General features: G+C 46.9%; 1 protein-coding gene across 1 annotated transcript; it reads right to left on the bottom strand.

Annotated features, from left to right (window-relative positions):
• Nucleotides 1–1,959: 1,959 nt before the first annotated feature.
• LOC135910665 (neprilysin-1-like) lies at nt 1,960–27,334 on the bottom strand. Its single transcript, XM_065442699.2, has 22 exons — nt 27,226–27,334; nt 26,793–26,852; nt 26,376–26,497; nt 25,788–25,862; nt 25,387–25,548; nt 25,107–25,193; nt 23,930–24,132; nt 22,162–22,344; nt 21,504–21,590; nt 19,966–20,096; nt 17,693–17,924; nt 16,812–16,910; nt 16,313–16,390; nt 15,279–15,391; nt 14,117–14,175; nt 12,178–12,229; nt 12,044–12,111; nt 10,409–10,539; nt 8,532–8,597; nt 7,578–7,685; nt 6,374–6,450; nt 1,960–3,851 (listed from the first exon to the last, which is right to left on the bottom strand). The coding sequence occupies exons 2-22, from the start codon at nt 26,840–26,842 to the stop codon at nt 3,752–3,754; spliced, it is 2,283 nt and encodes a 760-aa protein (XP_065298771.1). The 5' UTR covers nt 26,843–26,852; nt 27,226–27,334; the 3' UTR covers nt 1,960–3,751.

Here is a 27,334-nt window from a genome sequence, read left to right as displayed (position 1 = left end):
AGGGCAGTGCCACACTTTTCACACACCCACTTGCGGTCACCTTATTTTTTTTTCTTGGTTACACTGCACAGTTGCACTGTTCCGATTAGCTCTGTCCTCCAGGTTTGGCGGAATCTGATGCAGTGTAGATATGCTTAGTGTACTGCTTCGAGGCACATAGGTGTCTGATGTGGACATCTAGAGCCATCTATTGACGTTTCTCAACATGTCCAGTGTATATTGGCTGTTGCGCCATCTGAGAATAGCGTTTTAAGCCTACAATACCTTGCACCTGATCAATCACTTGCTTTGGAAATCTGGCCACTGTTCTTATGCCCGGCATTTTGGTGGCTCTGGCAGCCATATGGTTAGTTATCCTAATCATACAAATGGGGGCGATATTTTAATTGGTGTTTTGCATGGTATGCAATTCTGCATCCTGAATCTTGGCTTATCTAAACACAAATCCCAGTTGCTTTCCTTGTCTGCAACAACGCAACGATTTCGATAAATTGGTGGAAATTTTCACAAGAGTGGATGGCAATAGTGCACATATTTAAATCATTTCCATGCAGTTGCCAGGAATCTAACTTGATGTGCAGGGTTAATTTTTTTACTTGTTTCAGAGTTAATGCGCATATTAATTGTGAAAAACATGATAGCTCTTCCACTTTATGCTGGAGATATGGTACACAAATGCATAGAAAGAAATTTGAGGATAGAGAGATTAGCAGCACATAACCTCATGTTCAAAGGGCAACAATCTGCATAATGGAGTGTACAGTGGTGGGTCTCCAGTCTTGACCATGACCATGGCACAATTCAAAACATTGCAGTTCATTTTGAAAGAAATTAAGTAAATCCATAAGCCAAACATCTTGCACATGTACTATTGTTAAATTAGAAAAAAAAATGCCATGAACTGCAGAATCTGCAAGTAAAATGCTAACTGTACACTTGTTTGTTGCATACTGTTCTGTAATGGTAGAAACAGTTTAAAGGGGCCCTGAATGACCCCTTGGGCTTGGTGAAATAACATAGTCTGTGGGTAGTATACGTTACTGTAAACACCTCGGCCAAGTTTTTCTGTCGTACGCGGTGCATAGAGCTCGCAAGCGAATCGCGAAGTTACGTTTCTCTCAAACGCTCTCCTCTCAATAGAATGCCCTGTCCTTGCACTTTTGTAGATGCACTATTTCATCATTCCCTTAGATGGCTGCTATTGGCTGATAGCTGACATCAAGCTGCGGTCGGCTACATGGTGTAGATACCGCGGCTGCCGGGGGTTGACTGGCTAAGCGCATTGCGGCTTGGTGAGGACAACTGTGTTTGGCTTATGTTTAACGTGCTGTAGGCACAAAAGGCGTGTGGTGTCTACGTTTACATCCAAAATGAAATTTGAACTGTGCGCCATGGTGACATTTATAAGGCAGAGCATTGTGGGCATGCTCCACTACGCTGCAGTCTTTGCAGTGCAAGGCATCGAAGAAGGAGCAAGGGCATGGTGGAGGCCTTGTTTGATTGCCAATAACTCCGCTTCTGCTGAATGCATTGAAGTACTTTTTGCAGCAAAGCATTTCTGAAATAGCCTATTGTCACTTGAGATGCCTTTCTCCGCTTCGATAAAAAGTGTTTCAAGGCCCCTTTAAATCCCACCATTTGACATGGACTACAAGGATTGCTTAAATTTCACGCATTTGTCCATACACATCTGCAATTTCTGCAGGGCTTCAAAGCAGCAAGGACAAATACCTTGTGGGGTTAAACAAAACCTTTAGCTCTATGGCCCCTATGTAAGTACATGGGAAAGGAGTAAATTTCTCAGCAACCACTGCACTTAATTTAATGAGGTTTGTTGCATTTAAAAGAAAAAGTTAAAATCTAGTAATTTCAGGAAGTGGATTTTTTATTTAGGCCGTAGATTTTTATTAAATATTGTTACAAAAATTTCAAAATTTCAGAAAATGGAACTGACACTCATGCTTGCAATGCTGCACTTGAGCAGTAAAAAGTAATGACGTTCTGTAAATTTCACATCCTAATACTTCATCCAAAGCAGACAAAACTCACTCAAGCTGTAAAGTAATATTAATTTTGTGTGCTTTAAATGCTCAAACAGATGCAGTTTACAGAACTGCGATATTTGTTCTTGGTGCAGTGTTACAGAATTGGTAACTTCATGCGTCTATTTTTTTTTTCAGCTTACCAGTTTTTGGCAATTCTTGCTAGAAATTCAAATTCCTAAATAAGACTATTGCTTCCTACGGTCACTGGAATTTATTTTTCTCTTCTTAAGGCCCACACTGGGGCAGAGGGGAGTCCTCGAAGTGCATGCATACAGGACTGCACCGAACAAATGAGAAGCTTTTTGACATTTTAGGTCACTCCCATTTTCATGAGTTATTTCTTCAGAAGCGAAAGATTCTTAGCAAATATCTGCAACAAGACGTCAGGGTTACACTCTCGGTGTGTTTTTGTTGACGTAAATGTTAATGTGACGGGATGCTGGGCTGCTATTGAGCACTACCAATTCAGAGTACATTCTTCCATTATCCACGAATCAATTAAACGTTGCTGCTCAAGGTCAGTGCCAAAGCATTTGCTTCACTTAGTAGCCTGCCACAATGGCTGTGCTGTTCTGCCACTGAGCAAGAGTTCACTGGTTTGTTTCTTGGCTGCAGCAGCCACATTAAATGAAGGGAAAAAGCAGAAATGCTGATACACTGCGCTATTGAAGCTCAGCTGAGTGCTTGGCCTCTTGGAATTGGTCCACTCAAGCTTCGAGCTTTTACACAACGCAACAATACACACAAGGATGGGCAAAAATGACATAGGTTGCACAAGATTAGATATGCGGACTGTAAGTGGTTTATTTTTCGTGAAATTAAGTGCAATCAGGAATAACCAGTTTACTGTGAAGATAAATGGTGAAGTTAAAACATGAAAATGTGAGGGAACCCCAAGTGTATATTAGTGCAACTAATATTTGAACCATATTGTATGTACTAGTCGAACTTCGTTGCAAGGAATTCGCATCCAAAATGGAAATAACTTCTCTATATCACACATTTGTTGCCGAATTATTACATTGAGATTGTGATATCCGATACATCATATAGTTGTATTGGTATAGGTTTGACTTGCTATGCCCTTTTGCACAGCTTTCACCAAAGGCGAGTGTCAGTGCCATGCAACAAAAACAGGAGATGCGTGTGGTGGCAAGACCTTGGAATGTGTCTACAAAATGTAGGAAAGAATCCAGTGCAAATAGCAGCATTAGTTCACAAGCTAGGCAGAGGAATTTTTTTTACTTGAAACGTTGGCCATTATCTGTTATTAGCTATTGCAGCTATTATATTGTCACATCCAGTTCTTCCATTTTGTTTTGACCAAGTTGTGGTGGCCTCGCTTCATTCCTCGTCCTGCTCTGAACCACAGAGATCAGATTTACACAGTCTACATGTCAGGTGTTCACATTCTATTCCATTTTACCAACTTTCATGAAAACGAAGGCAGGTGCATGTGTTCTTAATTGCAATTTCAAGGACAAGGCTTGCTGTCCTTGGGCTACCAACTTCATGGTGTACCACCGTAAAAACTTATACCCGATGTTGTTATTGAACATTAGCTTAAAACACTTCTCTAGGTTGTGCTAGACAGTAGGATGCGCGTAACATCGTATATTTGAAGCTCGCGTATTCAAAGCGACGCGAAAGGCGGGAGGATCGTCGGGCGATCGCTTGGGTGCACCACGGCGCTGTGTCCGCAGGCATCACCAGACGATGCACTTCTGCTCGGGGTTCATGATGGTGCCAACGCGGCAGCCAAACGCCTCCGAGAACCGCTCGAAGTTCATCAGCGGTACGATGGTCCTGCGCACAATTCAGTGACTGCTTTCAGCAGCTGCCCAAAAGGGACGGTGAGGGGCCCTCGGCAACAAGCTGGAACTGGGCGATAGCGGTGCCAAAAAGCGGGCTCAGGTCCCGCTCTGAACTGGATGACTATGTATCAGCTTTGTAGCTGTATACAAAAAAAAATGGTAGTATCACGACAATGGTAGCATTGCAGTGACGTTGCAACGACAGCGGCATAACATTGAGACTTAGAGAGCACCTAAATTTAAATTTAGCTGTATTAGTAAATTACCATTATTCAGTAAGAAAAATAAAATTCACTCTTACCGCGAGAAAAGGTTTAAGACAGGAAAGTCGCAAAAAAAAAAGACTGATGGCGATGCTGCCTGGAAAATCTCGTACCAGCTCGCAGTGACGTAATGGAGTTTGGCAACGTCTGCTCACATGTTAATTTTTTATCCATAAAGATGGACTGGTATATCGCATTCTGAAGAAGCCAAAACCTGAACTTTTTTTGTTGCGTTTCAAATAGCTTGTGCTGCCCAAATAAGAATATCCCGCACTTTAGAATTCTTGACGTCATACTGGCAGGTACAGGAGTTTCGATGTGACGTAAAAAAAAAAGGAAGTTTAGTCTTCATTTTCCCTTCAAGTAATTCACCTCTTGTCGGCAAATTAACAAAAATATAGTTTTGCAGGAACACTTTGTTAATCGAAACTCGTTTAATATTAATATTTGGTGTCCCCTTTCATTTTTCCTAACCTAAGACAGCGCAGAGCTGTCCTTGCGATATGACAGCCGAGAATGACATCTGCACTAAAAGCCGCTGCTGCCGCCTGCTAAATACAAGCGCACACGCTGCAAATGTGAGTAAGTAGTCCGTCGCACAAGCTGCGAAGCGCTGAATCTTGCATTGTCAAGCGCAAACTCGCAATCGGGATCCCCCGATTGCACGTTTCCCTAGTGGCACGAGTTAGGTTGGTACGTTCTTTGCAGTGGCGGCTATGGGTGTCTTTGCGATATAATGTGGTTAGGGCTGATGACGTGGCGTGGTGACGGCTGCATGACTATACGAAAGCATAGCGGAAAGGGCAGTCGAGTGGACCAAATGCCAGTTCCAAGCATCAATGAATCAGTTCCTACTGGTAGACTACTGTTTTTATGAAATTTCGGACGCAAGGACCCTTAGCCGTCCGATTTTTCGGACTTTTTTCCGTGACCGCAGGTCCGAAATGGAACTAATTAGGCGTGGCTACTTCGATTTTTGCTACTGTTAGCAATGGCGCCGACTCAGCCTTTGTAATCCTCGCCAACGGCTTCGAAGCTCGGAAAGCACGACGAGTTGCATTATGTCGGTTTCCGAAAGTAAGCTTCGCCTCAATATAATGATGTTACGCGGTGAAGTAAACGCGAAGTATTGCGGTGAAGCTTAACAAGCGTGGGAAGGGGCAGTTGTCACGGGACCCAGTATGTATTCCTTAATTACACACGCGTGCACCCGCCGTCTCCTGTCACAATACGAGCACCGACATGTCTAATATGTGTACTAGCAGGCCTTAAGAGCTTTCTCAGACGTGCCTGTAGCGATTTGAGCCCTTGAGGGCAGTAAAAGACATGCACTCATTTTTCCGGACTGCCTGATTTTTCGGTCGTTTTCGCGACCCCTGGGAGTCCCGAAAAATCGGACGTTGACTGTACAACTGACCAAGAGGATGCTTCAAATGGTCCGTGGGGCGAACGCGTGGTGGAAGGAGGACGAGAACAGAAGTAACCGACGCATTGGGGAATAAAAGGGAAAGGAAGCGTGCCGCCGCTTCTTCGAAGGTGCTTGAGCTCAAGAAACAGTGTTGGCTGACGCCGAGATGCAGATGTCCCTCATCCAAACCAAACTAAACTCTTTAATGCAGTGAAACGCAACACTGAGGCGTTTTGCGCGGGCTGAGAATACGTCAGGACAGTTGAAGTCGACTATCCAGATGCTGAGAAAGAATCTCACTTGCGACAAAGTTCGGGCCTCGTACCAATGAGCTTGCTATCAGCTGATAGAAATAGCTCATATTCGAAAATATTTGCTTCTGTGTGCATCTCATTTTATACCTATTTGAAAATGTTTGACTCGATTTGCAATGGGCTTTACCATTTTTTTTTTCAAAGATATTGTATTCACTGTGCATTTTATTAAGCCCTCCCTTCTGTTTTCTTTTTGAATAAAATAAACTCTACTTCTTACTATTCAAACTGCATCAGGTCATTTTTATACATGCTTAGTAGATAGTGCCAGCATCGGGTGACGTGGTGTTAGCTCGTCTTGACATAAAACAAGTTCTGTGTCACTCAGGAAGTTTTGCAATGGCACTCGGGGAATATCCGGAAAACTCGGGGAATCTAGCAATGTAAACTTGGTAGACACCCTGTTTCTAGTTTACCGAGCCTCTTCTCAGAGTCGCTTTGCAGAAGCGTAATTTACTAGTACAGCTCAACTTAATATTCCTATTTGATGTTCCGTTAACTGCGTTGTTGGAATCCCTAACGCACTCACCGATAGCGACTGGGTGTCGTGTCCCGCGGGTTGAGGTACGAGTACATGGACCTCTTGCGGGCCACTTCGCACCTCGACTGGAAATCACAAAGAAAAAAGAAAACCGGCATCGTCGTTTCGCGCTTGCCACGTATCAAAAAAGCGTTTTTCATTAGCAGTGTTAAAGGGATATAAAGCGAAAAAATAAATCAGTTTAGACTAATGGAGCATTGTTTGAGAACCCTGCAGGCAGCCATTTAAAAGATAGTTGGATTATTAGATGACAAATTAAGATCCAAGTATCAGTATTTGAACTTCGCGCCGAAGCCCCAGCGCCGGTACGTCAGGGTGACGTCAAGGATTCCAGAGTATATTTTCGCATTTGGGCCCCGTTGGCTGAATAAAGGTTCCCGAAACTTGCCATGTTTAATGTTTGGTTCCTTTAGAACACAGTGCAGTCAATCTTATACCGCTATATATAATTAGTAGGCCCTAGAAGATGCCATCAAAATCCAAGACGTCACAGCCCCCGGTGCGGGAACTCAAGTAGGCGTCGCCACCTGTATTCCGTTATTGCGCTTTTTCTGGCTTACGAAACGACTTATCGTTGTAAGAGTGGTGTTTTTGGTGTTGTAGAACGGTAATTCACTGATGCAGAAGAAATCATTTTTCCCTTTAGTGTCCCTTTAAGTGTTCTGCTGTTCTACTTATCACGTCCTGGAACATAATATTTGCAGAGCATTTAGCTGATTCACAATTTTGGGGGCAGATAAACAACCATGTACGCACATGGAGTTTGCCAGAACCAGGAGACATTTGGACGAGTCAGAGTGAGGCAAAGACGCACAAGCATTTGAGCTCATTCCCATCGTAAGGTGCGCGTACCATTAACAGAACAGCGAGATCGCACATCGTGTTAATCTGACATCCCGCCATATAATTTGGCTATAAGTTCTCCAGAACAGTTTCCGGAACGATGTCTACAAAATATCCCCGAAACATCAGCCAAGGGCAGATTAGCGTGATATACCAAATGTGACACGACGTTTTGTTGCAGATTTTGGCGAATCAAATTCGCGTCTTGTATATTGTGCGTGTTTATACATTTTTGTTTGCTTGTTTGTTTGAAGTTCTTTCGGCTTGAGTGTGTTTTGGTTCATAAATAAGCAGTGTTTTTCAGTCATATTGCATGCTAATAGCACGCTAGATGCTAGTTGCCACTTACAAGCGCGTAGGCGATGAAGAAGATCTGGTCCATGGTGTACGGCTCTGTCCCGGGAATGGCGTACATGCCGTACAGCTCCTCGTACTTGATCATGTACACGCGGTACGCCTGTTCTCAAACAGACGAAAGGAAGAAGTGCGCTTACGAACTTCGTTGAGACACGAGCAGCGTCACCGCTATCTACGGTTGCCGCTTTTGTCTAGAAAAACAAATCTTGCACCGAAAAGATGGGGGTGCTAGATTTATTTCTATAACGCACTGCAGGCAAAAACACAAACAAAACGTAAACAAAAGGTGGCGATGCGCCGAAGTTCCTGCTATTTATGAACGCCCGACAAAGCGCATGCCACGCATATAGGGAGAACCGGAAAACCGGCAAATGGCGTGCCGGTATCGGTGGTCGAACCGGCAGCCAGAATCGTGAGGGGGAAGACCGGTTGCGCTGGCGAAAAACCGCCCTAGTTGCAACCCTAACGGCATCTTGTGACCAGTACACATCTCGTCACTGGCCAGCGAAAAGTCCTGCTGTTCGGTGTCGCTTAGTTATATTGCATTCGAGTACCTGTGAACCAGTGATGACTGTGATGAAGAAGTGTAGTAGGAAAGTGCCCCCCCCCCCCCGCCGCCGTGGCACTAATGCCGTCAAAGCCCTTGTGTCCCTGAGGCCCCTGGTCTCGAAAATAAACGGCTTATATATGTGGGCGAGAACAGTATACAAGTGAGGTGTCACTGACTTCGTCGAACATTCGCTGGAACAAACTGCTCATATCGACAAACCACGATATCCCCGCGCCGATAATAAACCTACGTACAGCTATTTCTATTTTGTGAGCCGTCACCTTAATGATCAGTCTCGAGCAAAAGGTACGATAAAGGGAACGCCGGAGATAGGACGGGCGTCGGTTTATTTAGAACTCGTCTTGTCAGCTATTGTTCCTGTCGCGTTGTGCTTACCTTGAAGGCCTGCCTCAGTCCGGCGTTGTCGGCAATGTTGATTTCGAGCGTGCCGTTGATGCTCAGCTAAGGAAAGGAGAGCGTAGCATTAGACGCAGGCCTTAATCCCATTTGCGGTAAAGCACTTGGAAAGAATAACAAAAGTAGTATTAGGGAGCGCATATGCTTTGCTGTGGTACATCACATGCTTTCTGTATGCTCCCTGCCATTCAGAAAATAATAATAAACATTAAATGACCCCAAAAGAAACATTAGATACAGTTAGCATAATGAAAGTTGTTTTAGAACTTCATTTGTATTTTTTTGAAAAGAAAGGAGAAAAAAAATAGGGCAAAGTTCGAATATGAACGAATCAAATAAAGGTGAAAACTTTTTATTTCTGAATCTCGCGCCAATACCGCCGCACCCCTAATATGTATATTTATGAATTAATTTCACCCATTTTTGTGCAGGAATCCTTTTTTTTTAAGTGTTGCCCGGTTGTATATAGTACTTGCTGTAGAATACAGCTATACTCCTTACGCGTTGTCAGCTGGATATTAGTGATCCTCAAGAAGGAGCTGCCAAAAAAGTTATGACGCCAGAAGAAGCCTCGTCACATTATTGTGTGCATGGAGGAAGGAAAAAAAAAAAAAGATTAGGAGCGGGAGCATGGACACTAGGCAGCTAGGCTCGGTAAGCTAACCTCCTTTCCTGCCGCCCTTTCTTACCTTCGGAGCCTATATGCGCTTTGCCTCGGAAAGTAGGCCCTCAAAAGTTACCGGACTTTTTTCTAAGGCATTGTTTGGTTTGGTGTAGCCTTTAGTGAAATCCTGGTCATGGTCTGCTTGTCTCTTTTTGCGTGAGTATATATTAATTCCGCGCTGCAAATATAACTGCGAGTTCCAGCAACCACATATGGCCCACCCGAAAGCATTGATGGCCCTGGTCACACGCTCTCCGTTGAACTCCTCCGCATACTCTCCGTGAGCTCGGTGGCTAGAAATTACCGCTTGCATACACATGGTGACGCCTATTTCGCAAGAGCCTTACGTTATTTTATTTTGTTCCTTTTTACTCTTTGCTTTCTATGACTAAGGTTTAAAAGTGTCACCTGGGGCGCCCTTCTAGTATTTTTTGTCCTTGCTTGTTTGCGTAACTGAAATGGTATATGTAACAAATACTGATCGCAGCTAGTAGTGCGGTAGCTGCAAATGAAAAGTTGTATGCGATGAACTTTATTTAACTGGCATGGGCTGTTTTGATAGACTCGGAATGCGAAAAAAATTATGGAATTTTACGTGCCAAAACCACTTTCTGATTATGAGGCACGCCGTAGTGGAGGACTCCGGAAATTTCGACCACCTGGGGTTCTTTAACGTGCACCTAAATCTATGTACACGGGTGTTCTCGCATTTAGCCCCCATCGAAATGCGGAAGCCGTGGCCGGGATTCGATCCCGCGACCTCGTGCTCAGCAGCCAAACACCATAGCCACTGAGCAACCACGGCGGGTGACTCGAAATGCGAAGCTGGATCAGGACTGATGATGTGAACACACTCGGCACCACACATTCGTGTGTGCTACACAGCACATTTGCTATCCAGGGACACTTGTGAAAGTTCACATTTTTGCAATTCCGCCAGGTTGCATGGCACATTCGGTCAGTCAGAGCTGACAGGATGGCTGCCGTCGGGTAGCGAGATGGCCAACTTGGACAATTTGGTGCAATTTTTTTCATTGTCCGCACTAGCGCCCCATCGTTGTTACCATGCATGACGTTTGTAGTCACTTAAGGAAGGCGTCGGCTTACAACGAGTGCATCGGGCTTTTCTGGATCGCTCCGATCCGCACGCGGCTAGTGTGTGAACGTTTTGTCGAGGGGCCCAACTGCTCACCTTCTTGCCGGTGACGGGGTTGCTGAACAGGTCGTACTGCTCGAGCAGGCAGCGCGATCCTGTGATGAACTTGCGGTGCGTCTGCCGCGTCCACCACTCGACCAGTTTACCCCGGTCGTCGTACATGGCGCCTGCGTCGCCGTTGTTGGACAGAAAAAAAATCTGAGGAGTCCGAAAAGAAAAAAACAAGAACTGCGCAGCCATTTCCTATGATGCTATACGTATAGGACGCGCAATTGCAGATAATAGCTGTAGGAGCTGACCTAGCTGTCGTAGCGAATCGTTTTTCTTTCCTTACTTTCATTTCGTGCCGCCAAAACAGCATTCAAATAGCGGGCCCGCATGATCACCGTGTACTTCGTAGCAGACCACCACCGAAGTACGTCACTATATAGGGAGTGGTCGATGCACTCTTTATCTCGTTGTACCTAAGTTGCACCAAGTAAGTGGAACACTTTTGCAAATAATATTCCTGGTAGTTGGTAACACATATGTGAAACGAACTTAGATGTTCCATTTTAGACATCGTGAAGCCTACGTGGAATTATATTAGAAGTGATATACAGTACCGGTGGAAAGAGCCGACGCTCAAGGGCATTCGATCGACGCATGTTCCACGTAGTAGATTCTATGCGAAAAGATCGTTTGGACAATTCAAGCGGGTGGCGGGCCTTCCGCGATTACTCACGGTTACCCCGCAATTGCATCGTTAATGATACGCACTCAGTGGTACGCGTAGCACACAACCAATAAACACACGGTGAAACGAGGCTCATGGCGCACGCAAACGTTCACTGCTCACTAACAGCAAGGTTAGGCACCGTATTTCCAGCGCTACAAGTTGCGTTTTGTTTTGAAAAATTTGCTCGATTCGTATTATATAACGGTGCACCTTATACACGCATAAAGTCATGCGTGCTGGCGTGACCAATACGTTTATCATTATTTTTTTTTTTTGGAGCTCGCCGCAAAAGCAAGGCAAGCGACCTGCCTATACAACGTCCCGTAAAAGTTTGAATTCAGAGGCCAACGACGGTGACACAGCGATGCTATCGGCCGAAGTTGAACTTTGACGGCGTCGGAGGGCGAGACGTTCGGGCTTCGAATGAACTGAAATAAATGTTGGTTTTCGGCACCCAAAGAGCGGTGCTGCTTACGTTTTCTTTTCTGCTGATATTTGCGGCTCGTAAGAGTTTTGTTTACGGAAATTTAGCGCCCTGAAATGGAGGAAAGTATACTGCATTTTGCGGTTAGTGTTAAAAGCACGCATAATCACGTTTCTATTACGTCGTGATTGCAGAAAACGTCACAAGATGGCGCTACTAAGGCTACTGCTGTAAAGTCCCTCAATAATTATAGAGGGACCCTATACTGCTGATGTCGACGTCTCTCGTGTTTCGCTATTCAAATAACGAAGTTTGCAGACAGGCTAAAACCATCATTCTGTATTTTTTTTTCCTCCATTAGGGTAGGGCGCGGGAATGTGCCGGCCCATTAAAAAGGGTATAAGCATCATCATCATCGCCCGTCTCTGTCTTTGGTTTTCCGATATTCCGTAAGCTAACCTGTAAACTGTAATACGAAAATGGAAGTGCTAAAACTCTAATAGAGGTTGCATGCACCGTGAGTACGTACCGTGTTCTCCGAAGCCGTGTGTGATTTCCTGGCCAATGATGGAGCCGAGGGCGCCGAAGTTGATGGGTCTAAGAGGAATTGGAGAAATCAACACTTTCTTCCACTCAAAAATGAGCGCGAAGTGGGCAACTTACGGAGGCATGTCCAGTAGAAAGAATGGGTACTGGATGTAGTCCACCGGTAAAACTGTCAACGAGAGAAGGGAGAAATGCACGCGCATTGCTAACGTGGAAGTTTCGAGTGTCACCCTTCCCCCCGAGATACACTTCAAAGGCAGAAACACTTTTCTTGGGCATCACTTTGATCGTTTTGCTGCACTTAAGAGATAAAACTTAAAGGGACACTAAAGGGAAACAATAAATCAGTTTACACTAACGAAGCATTGTTTTAGAACCCTGCAGGCACTCATTTAAAGAAAGTAGTTTGATTATTAGATGAGAAAATGAAGGTCCAAGTATCAGTATTTGAATTTCGCGCCGAAATCCCGGCGCCGGTACGTCAACGTGACGTCAGGGATTCCAAAGTATTTTTTCGCATTTGGGCCGCGTTGACTGAATAAAGGTTGCCGAAACCTGCCATGTTTAATATTTGGTTCCTTTAGAACACAATGCAGTCAATCTGTACCGCTATGCATAATTAGTAGGCCCTAGAACATGCAATCAAAATCCAAGACGTCACAGCCTCCAGGTGCGGGAACTTAAGTAGGCGTCGCCACCCGTATTTCGCTCTTGCGCGTTTTCTGGCTTACCAAACGTCTTATCGTTGTAAGAGTGGTGTTCTTGGTGTTGTAGAACGGCAATTTACTGATGCAGAAGAAATCATTTTTCACTTTAGTGTCCCTTTAAGTTGCAGCGACTGTTTACTGCGAGAAGTTCTTATTTTTGCCGTCAAACTTTGTCTTATGAGGTTATGATAGAATGATGTTTTATAGAACTCTAAGCGTTTCGACTCAAACCCCGCAAGGAAAACATGTCTCAGCCACTGCCTTGTGAATAAGGCTTGTAAATTGGTGCAAACGATTGAGACTGCAATGCCTATTTTCATTACGGTGCAAGGGTATATATATACATATATGTATTAGGACAATTCTTGTATAACAGTTATTGTAACTTGATTTTTATCATTCTTTAACCTTAAGCGACTAAGGAAGTTCACCTCAGCTTTCAAATGCAACAAAATGGCGCACGAACTGCCTCCCGAGCAGATCAGTTCTGCGTTTGACATGTATTTTAATAAGGAGCGGGAGTAAACTAAGCTACTCAGAAAAATTGTAATTTCAACGAATACCTACAACGGCCAATTCGCACTAAATTTCAGTTCTCTTCGGATACTTTAAGACGGGTGCACACCAGCGAAGGAAGAACGCCGTGAAGAATAAATTGTGTACCGAATGCTGTCTCAGAACATGAATATTTAATTTCGCGCCTTGATTGGATGCACAATTAGCACACTGCGATATACTTCACACCATTAAGGGTAAAAATTATGTATGAACACTCTTGATACACTATGGCAGTCTTTTTACATAAAACGTAGTTCTGATAGAAACACACGCAACGCCATTCTTTCAAGTTCTTCAGGGGTGTACGAAGGGCATATTTCAGAGGTTTTGTCTCATGGATGTAATAGGGTGTAGCGGTGTCTTACTTTGGTAGTGCAGTAACACACGCATAACTGCCGTTACAGTATTTCTTCTAATCCCCATTTACAGGTTTTGGTAAGTTAACCATATGTTTCTCCAAAATCATACGAAAGCATCTACAATATATTCCACAAATGCGCTCTATGACCGTGTTATTGTGTACTTATTCAAAACAGGCGGTGTCCCCCGAAGCGTAGTGTGAATTCTACCCTCAAGAAATGGCGTTCCTAATTTCAAAAGCAGCGTTCCTAATTTCAAAAGTACTCTTCTAAAGCGGTGTGAGGACATGACTTATGCATATAAAGCTCTCTTATTGGTATAATTTTATTTAAGGCGTGGGATTATTAGCGCATTGTTTATAATCACCTATCATAGACGTGTGCGCATAATGAGACTATTTTTGTAGACTATTCAGTTAAGCAAGCGCTTACGAATATAGTTGCCAAGATGGCTGTAGAAGGTCGAGCCATCGATGCTGCCCGGGTACCATCTGTAAAGCAAACGGTGCAGCAAATAATGTTGCGGACTCGTCGATGTCTGTTTGTTGTACGACCAACAACGAAAACGCCTAAACAGCAACAACGCAAAGCTTACTAAGCTGGAGTATCGCTTGTGAATAGACCAGCAGTTTCATACATGCACCTGTTTTTTGAACATTGCGACGTCCCGAAATTGTCGTGCGAAAGCCTAGAGAAGTCACCGATCCTGTTGTTTTCTTATTTCATACAGTAGCACGCTTAATGCATTTTTCCCCCAGTTAAAAAGCAAGAAAAAAGACGCTATTACGAAAAAAAGGCAGTCATGGACCTCTGATAATTTTCGGAATGAAGCAAATCGCCGCGGAGATTTCGGAGGCGAAACTTCGCCAACAGGGGGTATACGCCAATTTGTGCCGCACTTGGAGTGGCGGGGTTAGTCTCGTAGTACGCCGTATACTGGGGACTCCGGAGTAATTTGGACAACCCGGCGTTCTTTAAAATCTAAGTACACGGGTGTTTCTCGCATTTCGTCCCCAGCGAAATGCGGCCGCCGTGGCCAGGATTCGGTAGTGCGAGCAACTTAAAAAGCAGACTCGTTGTCAGGCGGTCACGTGGAACGTCATCGCGTATACTGAAGACGATCGAGTAGAACAATACGCGTGTTGACCTCGGTGGAGCTGAACATCAGCTACGGCCCGCCGCAGTCATGCAATGTCACGAGCTGCAAAGTCTAACAACCACAGTGTAACCCTATGCAGTTAAGTTTCCCCAAACTTGAGCGTGTAGTTGCAGTACGTGTATACGCCGCAGTGACTGGCAGCGTAACCTCGGCAAACATGTCCTTTGTAGTTATCAGTGGCGTAGCAACAGGGGGGGCCGGGGGGCCATGGGCCCCGGGTGCAAGGGGCCAGTGAAGGGGGGGGGGGGGGGTGTCATATACGTCTGAAGACACCCCTCTTTCCGCCGGCTACGCCCGGGGAGGGGGGTGACAGAAGACCTATGGGCCCCGGGTGCCAGACGGCCTAGCTACGCCACTGGTAGTTATACAGCGTGTACGAGTATTGCGAAAAAGGATTGGCGTGACAAACGTGTATACGCGTGCACGTATACGCACCCGAAGTCCGGAGCCCGCCTGACGTTGCGCAGCTTGGAGAACGAGATGCGGGTGTGGATCTGCAACACCTTGAGGAGGCTCACGAAGAACTCCTCCTTGCGGAGGTCGGGCAGCTGCGAGTAGCCGCAGAGGGGAAGAGCGTAAGCGCCAAGCGTTGTACATGTAACACCCTTTTGGATGCACAAGGGGTGCTTGGTCTGTCTACTGGCTAATACTCTCATCCCTAAGGGGTAAGATCGAATCGTTAATGGAAAGAAGCGAAGTCTTTTTCTTTCTTCTTTTGTGGGCCGGGGGGTGGAGGGGGGTGGGGGTTGGGCGGTGTGTTTTGGCAAGTAAATGTAGTGACAGCAGCGACAACCTACACAAGAACTGCGTATACGACGAACCTAATATCTACCGCTGTCAAGTTTTCTCGTGTCAGGTGTATTTCGCGGCGCGCGCTCCAGCAGGTGGTCAGAATAAGAGAGAGTTTAACCAAGCTGTGGTTTACATTGCAATTAAGAATAAGGGCGTTAGCTGTGAGACAAGCGAGATACCTTGAGAATATGCGATGTCTCCGCAGTGTACGCCGCGCGATTGAGATGAGAAAAGAATTTTAAGCCGCAGGTAATCCACGGAAGAATTGTATTGAACTGTCAACTGACATTTTAACATTTGCCGCTTGAACATCTTGCTTTAATGTGCGAGGTCGGCACTAGCACTCATATATGTGCCAATTTCTTTCTTGCTAAGGGAACGACAACAAAGATCCTTGACGGTCGAAGAGGCCCCGGACTGCAACGTAACCTACAGTCGGATTGTGGTCGGCATCTGTGTATGCGTGTCACTTGTCTCGTCTCATTGTGTTCTCGTTGCTAATTTATAAAGAAGCCAGAAGGCGACAGTGTGTTGCATTCCCGCTAGCATTTTCACCTGCGCGTGGATATAATTCGAAAATTTTCAGCGTGAAAGCCGAGGGCATTATCAAGTAAGGTGACTGATTCACTCAGCTCGCGAAAAAAAAAAAAAATGTCTATACGGCGCGATTTACTCACGTCCTTGTAGTACTCGTCCAGGTCGCGGTCGCTCCGGATCCACGGAGGGAAGCCGATGTTAAGCTGCAGGTGGTGGAGCTGCAACAAAAGTATAATTTCAGCAACTAAAGCGTGCAAGGACGAAATGTATGCTTGATTGCAGTGGCTACGAAAAGAAACATAGATGTGAATTGGTTACAGAATCAAGCGATGTAGCCATGAAGCGCTTTTGTGTTGAAACAGTTCAAAGATGGTATACTTCCAAAGGCCTGTTGGAATGGTGTGCTTATCGAGTTCACTAATACTATACTATACTATACTATACTATACTATACTATACTATACTATACTATACTATACTATACTATAGTGCAAACAGAAGCAGGCCTACTCGAAGTTGGTTATCAATCGTACTCGGATGGGCACGAGTTTCAAGTTGGCTGTAGGCATGGGCGCTGTCGTGTCGAGTTACTGAGAATTCCCTGTCGATCCGAACAGCCGTGCTTGTGCAAACCAGTACCTTCTGCCGGGCCCTGTCCTTGGTCTCGGTGTCCATCCAGGTGTTCAGGTCGATCAGGACGGCGAACGCGTCTCGCACCTCTTCTGCCAGGTCGTACACCTGCAGGTTGGGAAACACGAGACCCACGGGAGTGGCTGGTGCCGGCACCGCTGTAGCCACGTCACGAAGGACGTCACCGCAATCGCACATGTACCTAATGAACGAAATGGAGCGCTTACAACTCCCTCTTCGAGGTTAACTGCTTGTTCCACATGTAATCCTGTCTTGAAAGTTACTTTACACCCTTAATGACATACCTTCATTTTGTGTGCAAAAAAAGTAAACTTACTCCATCTGGGGGAACGATAGAAACAATGAGAACGAGTTGATCGTTACTTTGCTGAGTGATCTTGCAGGACTAAGTGCTTGTCCCATATCCAACTTCGTTTCGAAACTCGACTTAAACCTTTAATGAAGTACGTCCACTGAATGGGTATACAGATGGAGTTAACGTACTCCATATTGGTAACGCCAGATAGGAGCATAGTGCGAAGAGAAGAGAAACAACTGAGGTAGAGTGCCCCAGTCGCACTAGTTGAGGTTCGCTTTCCTGCCCACATAACACTAACACACCAAGGATGACTAGGCCACATTTGAGAGACAACAACAACAACAACAACGACGACGACGACGACAACAACAACGACAACAACAAGCCTGCCTATTAACGATATCGGCGTGTAAGGAAACTCTCGAAGGAAGGCAAAAATGCGAGACAAGCCGTTACTCCCGTGCGAAGCAGTTTCCAGCATTCTAATGTGTTTAGAGTGCACAATCCACGCTGCCTCTTTCGTGCAGCCATCACGACGTAAGGAGTTCGGTTAAGCGACGACCGCGCGTACCTTGCGGTATCGCTCGGCCGGCTTGCTGATGTGCCGGTCAAAGTAGAGCCTGCCCACGGCGAAGTACATGAGCTGCGAGGTGAGGCGCACGCACTCGCGCGGCAGCTCGATGATGTCCTGCACCAGGTAGCGGTAGCGGTCGAACCGGAAGCGCGACCGCCGGAACCGGTCCATGCTGTGAATGCCCATCGTCTGCACGATGCGCCAGCCGATGTAGTTGGCCACCGTAGCGCTGCGTGCAAAGCGGGGAGAGCGGTCCGTTCAGCACTTGTGCACTGCAGGCATTTCTCTCTCTCTCTCTCTATCGTTAGCGGGAGATTGTAGACAAACCGCATGTTTGTAAACAAACAGTGCGTAGTGCAGACAAAGACTAGGCGCCTAAGTTGACGCTTCGCTTTTAGCCTTCTCGAACAATATTCGTAAAAAGCGTAACTTATGACAACTTGGCAACGTCTGTAAATTTTGCCTGCCGGGAACGTTCATGCCGGGCGTTGACCCGCAAGATTGCTTCAACAGCCAAATCGAACGCTCTCGTCGTTAATATAAGACGTGACTTTGGTTTCAAAGCGAACGTAGCTGTGCCTACCGTGACAAGTTTTCCTGGTCTAATTGGCCGACGAGAGGCGAGGACCGCGCAGAAGAGGAGAGGGTTTTGGCGGTGCCGAGCTAGCGCAATGGAAGTAGATAAGAGGGTGAGGAGAGGTGTTTGAGAAACAGCTTTTTCTGTTGCTCTCAGCATGCCTATTGTGCTTCAAAGGACACAGAACAAGAAAGCGTCAGCTCGCGCTATACATCGGCAGAGTGCTCTTTCGGAGCTATATATGAGCCGCCGAGTTACCCATCAAAATTGCCATCAAAGTTACCATCAAAATTACTCGTCTCTTGAAGCGGCCGTCATGCCGGACGCTTGGCATCGCCATAACGTTGCGAATGAATGTAGTGGAAGCACGAAAGGCCACAGGGTAACGCGGTACCTTAACCGTACAGCACCAGTTACAAGCGCAGCAAAAATGGCGTCGAATCCGTCGAATCCGTCGAATCCAGCAGAACACAACATGCACATAAAACAAAGAAGTAGTTTTGACTTCGGTCGACTTGTCTATGGATTGAGTCGAGACATAAAGGGTTGCTAATGTAACGTTAAAAACTGCGCAATTTAGAACACTTGCTTTAGGATAATAAATATTGCCGTTATTCGAACGTAACGCGAGGGTCGAGTTCAAGCAACGAAAGTCACGAAAAGAAAGAGAAAAACTCTCGTTACAGTCGAGTAAATACGATAAGTGACGTCGCAGCACGTTTCTAGCCCCTTTGATTGTTTTCTGTGGTACTTCAGAAGTGCTTTGTATAAAAGCAAGCCAGAGAGACACTATATGCAAATAATTGCGTTCAGGAGTCGACCTATAGTCGCTGAGGAAATCGCCAACTGAAGACAACGCGCCTTTTGAGGTCAGCGCAGGGTCACCTGAGAGTGAATTGATGTCACAGGCGCTTGCGCGTTGGCGAATACCGATTGTTCGTAAATGTGACGCTTAGAGCATTTCGGAGCACTAATGATGTGTGTCCGATGACCGATACGTTTTACCACTCAAGTAAGGTCGCCACAAAGATCTCCCACAAATGCTACTTGGAAGCGGTCTGCCATATGCCACGCATAGCGGCGCAGGACAGGTTTAAATAAAGATTACTGGGAGAATTGAAGCTTATGTGCTGGCAGTGGACTTAATAAGTATTATCGTGACAACTCCATCGCGTCAGTTCGGCTTAATGTTTGCTTGCAGTGCGCGCGCGTTAAAGAAATACTGACATATGTTCAATTCCCCTTTTATGTTTACAGCGAAGCTGTTTATGGCTATAGGTGCTAGCGGATCTCGTCTCCGTAGATGCATAGATTAACAGTTTTTCATACGTGGGCCGATCCCGAAGGTAGTGCGATGCCGGGCCGACCCACGGCGGAGGTGCAGTTCGCCGTATTTCACAACATCTCTGTTCATCCTTCTTCACAGCGTGGAAGGGCACTGATATTTTTTTTTTGCGTTAAGTTAAAGTTTTAGACATTGAAACAATGAAAAAAAAAATACGGGAAAGCGTCGATATAATAGCCTTTTTACAGCCAGCCAACGTTTCGTTTCCCGAGAGGTGACCGCAGTCGTGACGACATGACGCAGAAGGTGGTCACGTGGAAGCTGGACATCACGACCTAAATGACACTCGCCGCGCGGCTTGCTTGGCGGTGTGCTGCTACGCATTGGGCCACAGCAGATGCAACTCGCCTCGACACTTCCTTGAGGAGCCGTGAGAGCCGCTTGAGGTAGAGCGGGTGCATCACCACCACGTGGTCGTCCAGGTCGAGGGACACGCCCACGTCCTTCAGCACGATGTTCAGGAAGTACACCCAGCGGATCTGCGGCAGCGGCGCCCGAATGACCGTGTTCTTTCTTTTTTTTTTACTTTAGTTCGTCTGAGCATCGTATCACGGGTTCCAACTCAGGTCGCGGTCGTTGGTACCACAATACAATCTAATCCAATCGAATTCAACTCAATACTATATAATGCAATGCCAATGCAATGCAATGAAATGCAATGCAGAAACGGTGTAGTGCCAGCCCGGCGCTAACGTCTTACAAAGACAAGCGTCTGTTCTTCAGTTGCGTTTTTTGAAGCGCCCTCACACCAAGCACAGACGTAAACATACAAATACAAAGCGCTGCGTTTCTGTCTTTGCGTCTTTGTCATTTAGAACAGGCAAAAAAAAAAAAAATCTGGGTTTTTACATGTCAAAACGACGATCTGATTATGAGGCACGCTTTAGTTGGAAACTCCGGATTAATATCGACCACCTAGGGTTCTTTAGCATCCACCTAAATCAATCAATCAATCAATCAATCAATCAATCAATCAATCAATCAATCAATCAATCAATCAATCAATCAATCAATCAATCAATCAATCAATCAATCAATTAATTTATTTCCTTAAAGGAGGAGGAGTACAGGACTAAAAGCTTGGACAGCTTGACGAGGTCCCGACCCCTTGTAAGTTGGCATAACAGCAAGATGACAGCCAGTCGTACACAAGAAATGAAAAAAAAATATCAAGTTTGTAAATTAAGTACCCGAGCGTTTTTTGCATTTCCCCGCAAATGTGGCCGCCGCTGTCGGGATAGAACCCAGGACCTCGAGCTCAGTATAGCACGACGCCATAGCCACTGGGCTACCGCTGCAGGCAATCAGTTAAGTAACACGAGCGAAATATGTCGTACAAACAAGCCCAAGCAGTCTACCTTGTAGTGTTATCTCACACAGCATACTAGAAACTGAGTCGATTGCTCTTCCATGGAGTAAAGTTGAATTTTGTTCCAGAAATAGAAAGTATGAAATTACGCCAACCCCTCGCAAACTTTTGATGCGAACGTATATATGCGCAGGCATACACGTGACTCGAACGTCTCGCGCTTTAATAGATGGACAAGTTTTTGAGAGCGTTTCTTTAATTTAAATCAGCTTGTGGTTTGCCCCACATCTGGCTGAAGCGGACTGCGCATAGCAAAGTAGGATGCAGCTGCTGAAATTGTAATTTGTTGTCTGTTTGATGGTTATGTCAGTGTAACTCATTCGTAATGTATGCCATCCGCCCTGAAACTGCGCCTGTCTATCCATGCTGTGAAAGTTGCCTATAGCATACTATAAGAAGGCGCTTCGACGGGCATATTCGGTTTTTTGTACACACTGTGTAGACAACTTTATCAGTTGTGCAACAAGGCTAATTAAAAGAAAAACTGCGCAGAACGACAGCGTCAGGCGGCGCTGACCTCGGGTATGGCGCCTTCGAGCATCTTGAGCGACATCAGGTTGTACACGCTCTGCGGGTTGCGGACCGCGGTCGGCGGCTCCGAGATCTGGAAAGGAAAAGAGCAGGAAGAGTAAAACGACGGCCTCACTTGTCAGGTACGCGCAACTTAACGGCGCACCATAGCACGGGCTCTTCTTTGCCCGCTTGAAATCACGTATACACAGTATGCACGGGACGTCGCATGCGCTGCTGTCGTCTGCTTCCGCTACCTTCCGCCATCTTGGGGAACCTTATCAACAGGCGCGCGCATAGGCCTATAGGTTCCCCAACATGGCGCCGCCGTAAACCGGAAGCCGCGGAGTATACTTGAATGACGTACGTGCATACTATGTATAGGTGTAAAGTCGTAATCACAATCAGCAGGAGACTAAAAGAAATGTATTAGGGACGAAATCGAAAAATTCATTTCGCTCGTATTCTCAATCCAGGATTCGATTCCGTGCTCGCGCGGTCTTTTCGTCGTCTGGCTATAGCTATGTTCTGGGAACACTTGAAAGACAGCTATTGCAACGGGATTTCAGGGGCTTGTAAACTTGGGGGTTGTGATGGCGCGACGTCGCGCTATCGAGACAAGCCACAGAGGTCGCCACGTGCACGCAGCGCCACAGGCCACTCACGTAGGCGAGTTTTGCCTCGAAGTTGACGATGTCGTTGACGATGTCGGCGGCGGCCACGTTGGCGCCGAGCAGCAGGGCGCAGCGGTAGATGTACAGCTTGTACCGGTGCAAGATGCGGAAGAAGGGAGTCCGGTAGCGGCCTCGCAGCACCAGGGTCTCGACGCCGAACGACGGCTGCCCTATCTGCGTGTGACCAGTGCGAAACCTTGCGTGGGATACCGCGTCTCCTCGTAGATTTTTTTCTGTTTTTTTTTGTATAATTCGTGCGAAGATGCGAAGGGTCATCGCGCATGTATCACCCACGAAGCGAGTTCCTCCCTTTCGTTGGACCTACAGATTTGGACTGCAAAGAGCGCGTTTTCGTCTTTCCTTCGTAAACGTGTGATGGTCTTTCCATATTCTCTTACTTAGTGCAACTCCACTGCATGCGTGCATCTGGTGATTCTTGCACGCGTATCGGGTCTCGATTTCCCTGCCCACCCACGTGCAGACGCCTGTGCACGTTACGTACACATGGACTGCCTGCTCGGATTGGTCGCATTCCTGTGGCCCATAGAAGTGCATATTCATGTGCGGTCCCTGCTGCCACCTGGTCTCGTTGTATTATCACGGTGTTCGGCATTTCTGGTAGTGAAAAAGCGAGGCCGAAAAAGGAAGTATTCGAGGAAGTGGCCACGTTCCCGTGTAAAACCATCAGTTCATGCACCCATCGTGAAACGCGGAATAGGTTGCCTGAAGGCACAGTAAGGGTTACTTCGATATAGCTCGACAAATTGCAGTGCAATTTCATTTTCTGGCTTTCCGTATAATATCTGTTGCTTCTCCAACCGTTGACTTCACTTGCTCTTCATTTACGCTGAGCTTTGCTTCTCGAATTTTCTGTCAAATGCAGTGTTATTTCCCCCCCGAATTTTCTGTCAAGGATTCAGTATTTATTTTTGGTACTACATGTATGTATACATGTGAAATTGCTTTCGCTTTGCTTTATTAATGGATTAAAATTTTCCCCCCTCTGTTGTAGTTGACACAGGGCGGCAGCGGTCACTTAGTGAAATGAATAAACCCTAACGTAATTCCTCTAACAGACCCGAATAATGACGGACCGTCGATAAATTCGCCAAAGTTACATCTAAGGTTAGGGGCTCCTGCAGACTCCAATTGAAAGCCCAGGTGACACGGCGATGCTTTGTGTATTTTCTAGCGAGTTCTGTAATTTGAAAGAGCCCGACAATTAAATATCGATTTGTTGTGCAGTCAGTCACTTGGCATTCTTTTTACACAAGTATACACTGAATCACTGACTCGAAGCACGTGCACACGCTAATTATAGATCGCAAACACTTTAGACAAGCTTTACGTTTGCAAACAAAAAACCCTTGACGTCGCTAGTGCCTAGGAGCGTTGACAGAATAAGAAATGAGCATTTTCTTTTCACATTTCTGAGCCACCTGAATTCTTGGCCGCAGTAATCTGCGGTTTATATATATTTGTTGCCCCTGTGCGAAGACAAAAGGCTGCAGGACCAATAGAATAATACGTGCCTGCCGGAACCAGCGGGACCTTCGTCACCGTACCCGAATAACACACTCCGGAGACCCTGGTTCGATTCCCACCCAGCCCATCTTGCAAGTTGTTTTTTATTCATGAAGTGCCTGCTGGGATTTATCGCTCACGGCCAACGCCGCCGACACCGACGCCGATGACACCGGCTTTTCTGCGACACGAGCTCCTTAACGCTGTCGCGTTAAAATGGATTGGGGGCACTTACGTAGAGGATGTAGCGCTCGCTGTTGTGGTAGTCGAGGTGTGCGCTGACCGAGATGAGCGCGTCCAGACGCAGCTCTCGGATGGCGTTGCCCAGCAGGTAGAAGGTGCGGAACTGCTGCGTCCGGTTCACAATGGGCCAGTGCGAGAGCTCGTAGCGCGCCAGCAGGTCCTCCAGGGGCTTGGTACCCTTGCTGTTGCGCAGGTCTGCGCTCGACGAAACAAGACGCGCGGGGAAGGCGCACGAAACGTCACGTGGTCACGTGGTCACGTGGTCTACACGCCAGAACTGTCATTATACCACGAAATATTCGGGCTGCTGCGCCCTTGTGCTCTTTACGAACTGCAGGTGCCACGCAGTGGCCATTACGCAAACTGCTATCTTTGTTTTAGGTACCAGAGTGACTATGAGGTGAGGTTGGTTTCGACCGAGCGTTTCTACGGCAGCGCCTTGGAGGAGTTGATAAACTCGGTAGAAGGGGCCAAATCTGAAGTATATACATATAGTCGACTCTGCCCAAGCATTTCTGCGATCTGGACTTGTAGTGAGCGTTAAACTGGTAGCAGGGTTTGTTCATATACACTTGTTGCGTCTTCAACACACCTCGTTACGCCCCAGAAAGATGACAACAGATAAGCGCTTCTCTTTGCTCGCTTGCTTCTCCTCTTTTTCACTGACGTAAATGATACACATCAACGAGCTAGTCAGTGCGATGAGGGTAAGCAGTCGTCTAGGCTTTTAAAGCGTTTGAGAGAGAAGACAATATAGATATAGTGAGCTCCGACTGATGAACGCCCGGTTGGCCACACTATAGTTACTGTACAGGGAGCTTATACAGTAACTCTATGCCACCCTACATAGCAGTGGCGTAGCCAGGAATGTTTTTTCAGGAAAAGGGAGGGGGGGGGGAGGGCAGAGGAGAAGCACGCACTTGATCGAGGAATGGAGGGAGCGTGGAAAGGGGGCGGGGTCTGGACGAGCGACATCCTGGTACATAGAAATTTCGGGGGGGGGGGGGAGGCACGTGTCCGCTGTGCCCTCTGCATCTCTCGCTAAACGTGAGAGGGCATGTGGGATGGTGAGCGTCGCTTTAACACAGGAGAAGCAACGCGCGGGTGCAAAGAGCGAGCTTCACTTCAAGCCTCCCAGCTTGTGACCCGAGAGGATGGTGCTGTCGTACCTATGTTGATGCAGCCTTGGTAAAGCGCAGCAGCCTTCTGGGCCGCCGTCTGCTCCCGGTACGATATCACGGTGTTGTTCAGTATCTCTGAAAAAAAGTATTGAAGTTTGGTAATGAGCGCGCATTGCGGTCAAGCGGCTGACTGGCTGCCGGTGGGAACCCAAGTGTATGTAAGAAAGATGCATCTACACGGTACAGCAGGGGTACGCAGCTAAGCGCCTCTGTCCCGTTCGCAGCATTCAATAATGAATTCATGGTATTCGTAGCGCTGGTGACTCACCGGAGATCTGGTCCTCGACGGCTCGTCGCATGTCCCTGCTGACGCTCTTGAAGACCTCGTCCGGCGCCACCTTGGCCGTGCGCGTCCAGCCGCCGCACACGTGCTCGTAGAAGTCCTCGCAGGCCTCCTGGAAGTCCAGCTTGGAGGCCCGCATCGACAACGCTGCGCTACCGGGAGGATGGGCAGCAAGCGAGAACTGGTCATGCGGTCTACACGTCAGAACTGTCATTGTACCACGACATATTCGGGCTGCCGCGCCCTTGTGCTTTTGCGAACTGCAGGTGCCACGCAGTGGCCATTACGCAAACTGCTATCTTTGTTTTAAGGAACTAAAAAGCATGATAAAACCGTGTACTTCGTGCTGAGTAGCCAATAGAGAACGGTTGGTCGCAAACGCTCACCGTACGCCTTGCATTCGTCGCTTTCACAGGACAGGGACGTGTTCATGTCGCCGAAGGCGGTTATCGTCCTGTTACCTGAAAGTGATTGTACAGGAAGACAGCATTAAAAGGCGTGCGATTATTTCTCTTCGTAGGTCAGCGTCCCAAATTTGTGGAGGACATTTAATTTTTCATCAACAATCACTAATACAATGTTAGGTAACGCCTCGCATCTTAATTGGAGCTTTCTACCACACTATACCCGCGCGTTGCACTATACGCGGAAGTCTCTAGATTTTCCATTAGCTACTGCGCATGACGATGCTAGCTGTTGCAGTAATTAAGACAGATTCAGTAGCAGTGCGTACTTCCAGCGTTTGTAGAATATTCCCGCCTTACGGATTTTTGCCTAATTATTTAGTTATACCATTGACTTGGCAGTAGCAGTAGTGCAGTGCTCACTGCAACGTCAGTGCTTTCGACTGATCGATTTTTTTTTTCATCTCGCATGCGCATTGCTCTCATTCATTGTAAAACTAGTAGCTGTAGGAGACGGTGTCGCCACTATCGGAGACTGCGAAATCGCGCGTTGGTCAGATGTGTGCTCACAGACTTCCTGGATGCTGAAGCACTTGAGCAGGATGAAGCCCATGACGATTAGCGTGACCACGATGAGCACTGCCACGATGGTGACGCACGTGTTGAGGAAGTTGTCTGCCTTGGAGGGAGGCCTGCGCAGGTGCGCGGTTTGGGACACGGGTCTGTCATTGCTATGTGGTGCTGTTTTGTACGGCGGTCGTTCTTTGGACTGACTGATTGACTGACCGCTGTTCTGCAAGTCATGGATGAAGGAAAAACTGACTGACTGACTGGCTGACAGGATGAGTGACTCACCATGGTTGTACGATAACAAAATCAAGCCTCTGGAATCCCCCTAATTCTCCATGAGAGACTGAGCCCCCCCCCCCCCCCCTCCCCTACACACACACACACACACGCATAGAAAAAGGAAGAGAACAAACTTACGGTGCCTCTGTTTGGCGAGAAGCATAGTCCTGTATTGTGGGGGGTGGCATCGCTGGTTTGCTGCAAAATACGAACGAGCTCACTGAAGTCGATTCATGTCGCCGCTATTGCACTGACTTTCAACTCAACGGAAAATGGGGAAAACTAGCGCACTGTCCGCTTTTAAGTGACTGGCGTCATGGACTCTTTCTCTTTTGCACTCACAGTGGGTCTTTTAGATTTACTGACCCGAGCCGTGCCAACATGCTGAGACTTGGACAGTCCCGGGCAGTACGGGGTGACAAATCAAAGAGACCTTTGTGACAGACCAGGGGATACCTGTCTGACTGCTGTCCTATCAAGGCACAAAGACGCAAAGGGCGGGCTGCTGCTCTCGATAACCTCAGCTTTCGCTGTAGCAACGTGCCGAAGATTGTGTGCTACGGTGACCTACCTCTCGGAAAGGTTAGAGGTGGGTTCTCGAGGCCAATGATGGCGAGGTTGAGAGCACTGACGGCGACCGAGAGGATCGAGCTTGCTGCCGCGTTGCTGTCGGTGCACGG

Source organism: Dermacentor albipictus, chromosome 2, assembly GCF_038994185.2.
Source record: "Dermacentor albipictus isolate Rhodes 1998 colony chromosome 2, USDA_Dalb.pri_finalv2, whole genome shotgun sequence".
Taxonomy (NCBI): domain Eukaryota; kingdom Metazoa; phylum Arthropoda; class Arachnida; order Ixodida; family Ixodidae; genus Dermacentor; species Dermacentor albipictus.
The sequence above is the reverse complement of the archived record's forward strand: the minus strand, read 5'-3'. Positions and strand labels throughout refer to the sequence as shown.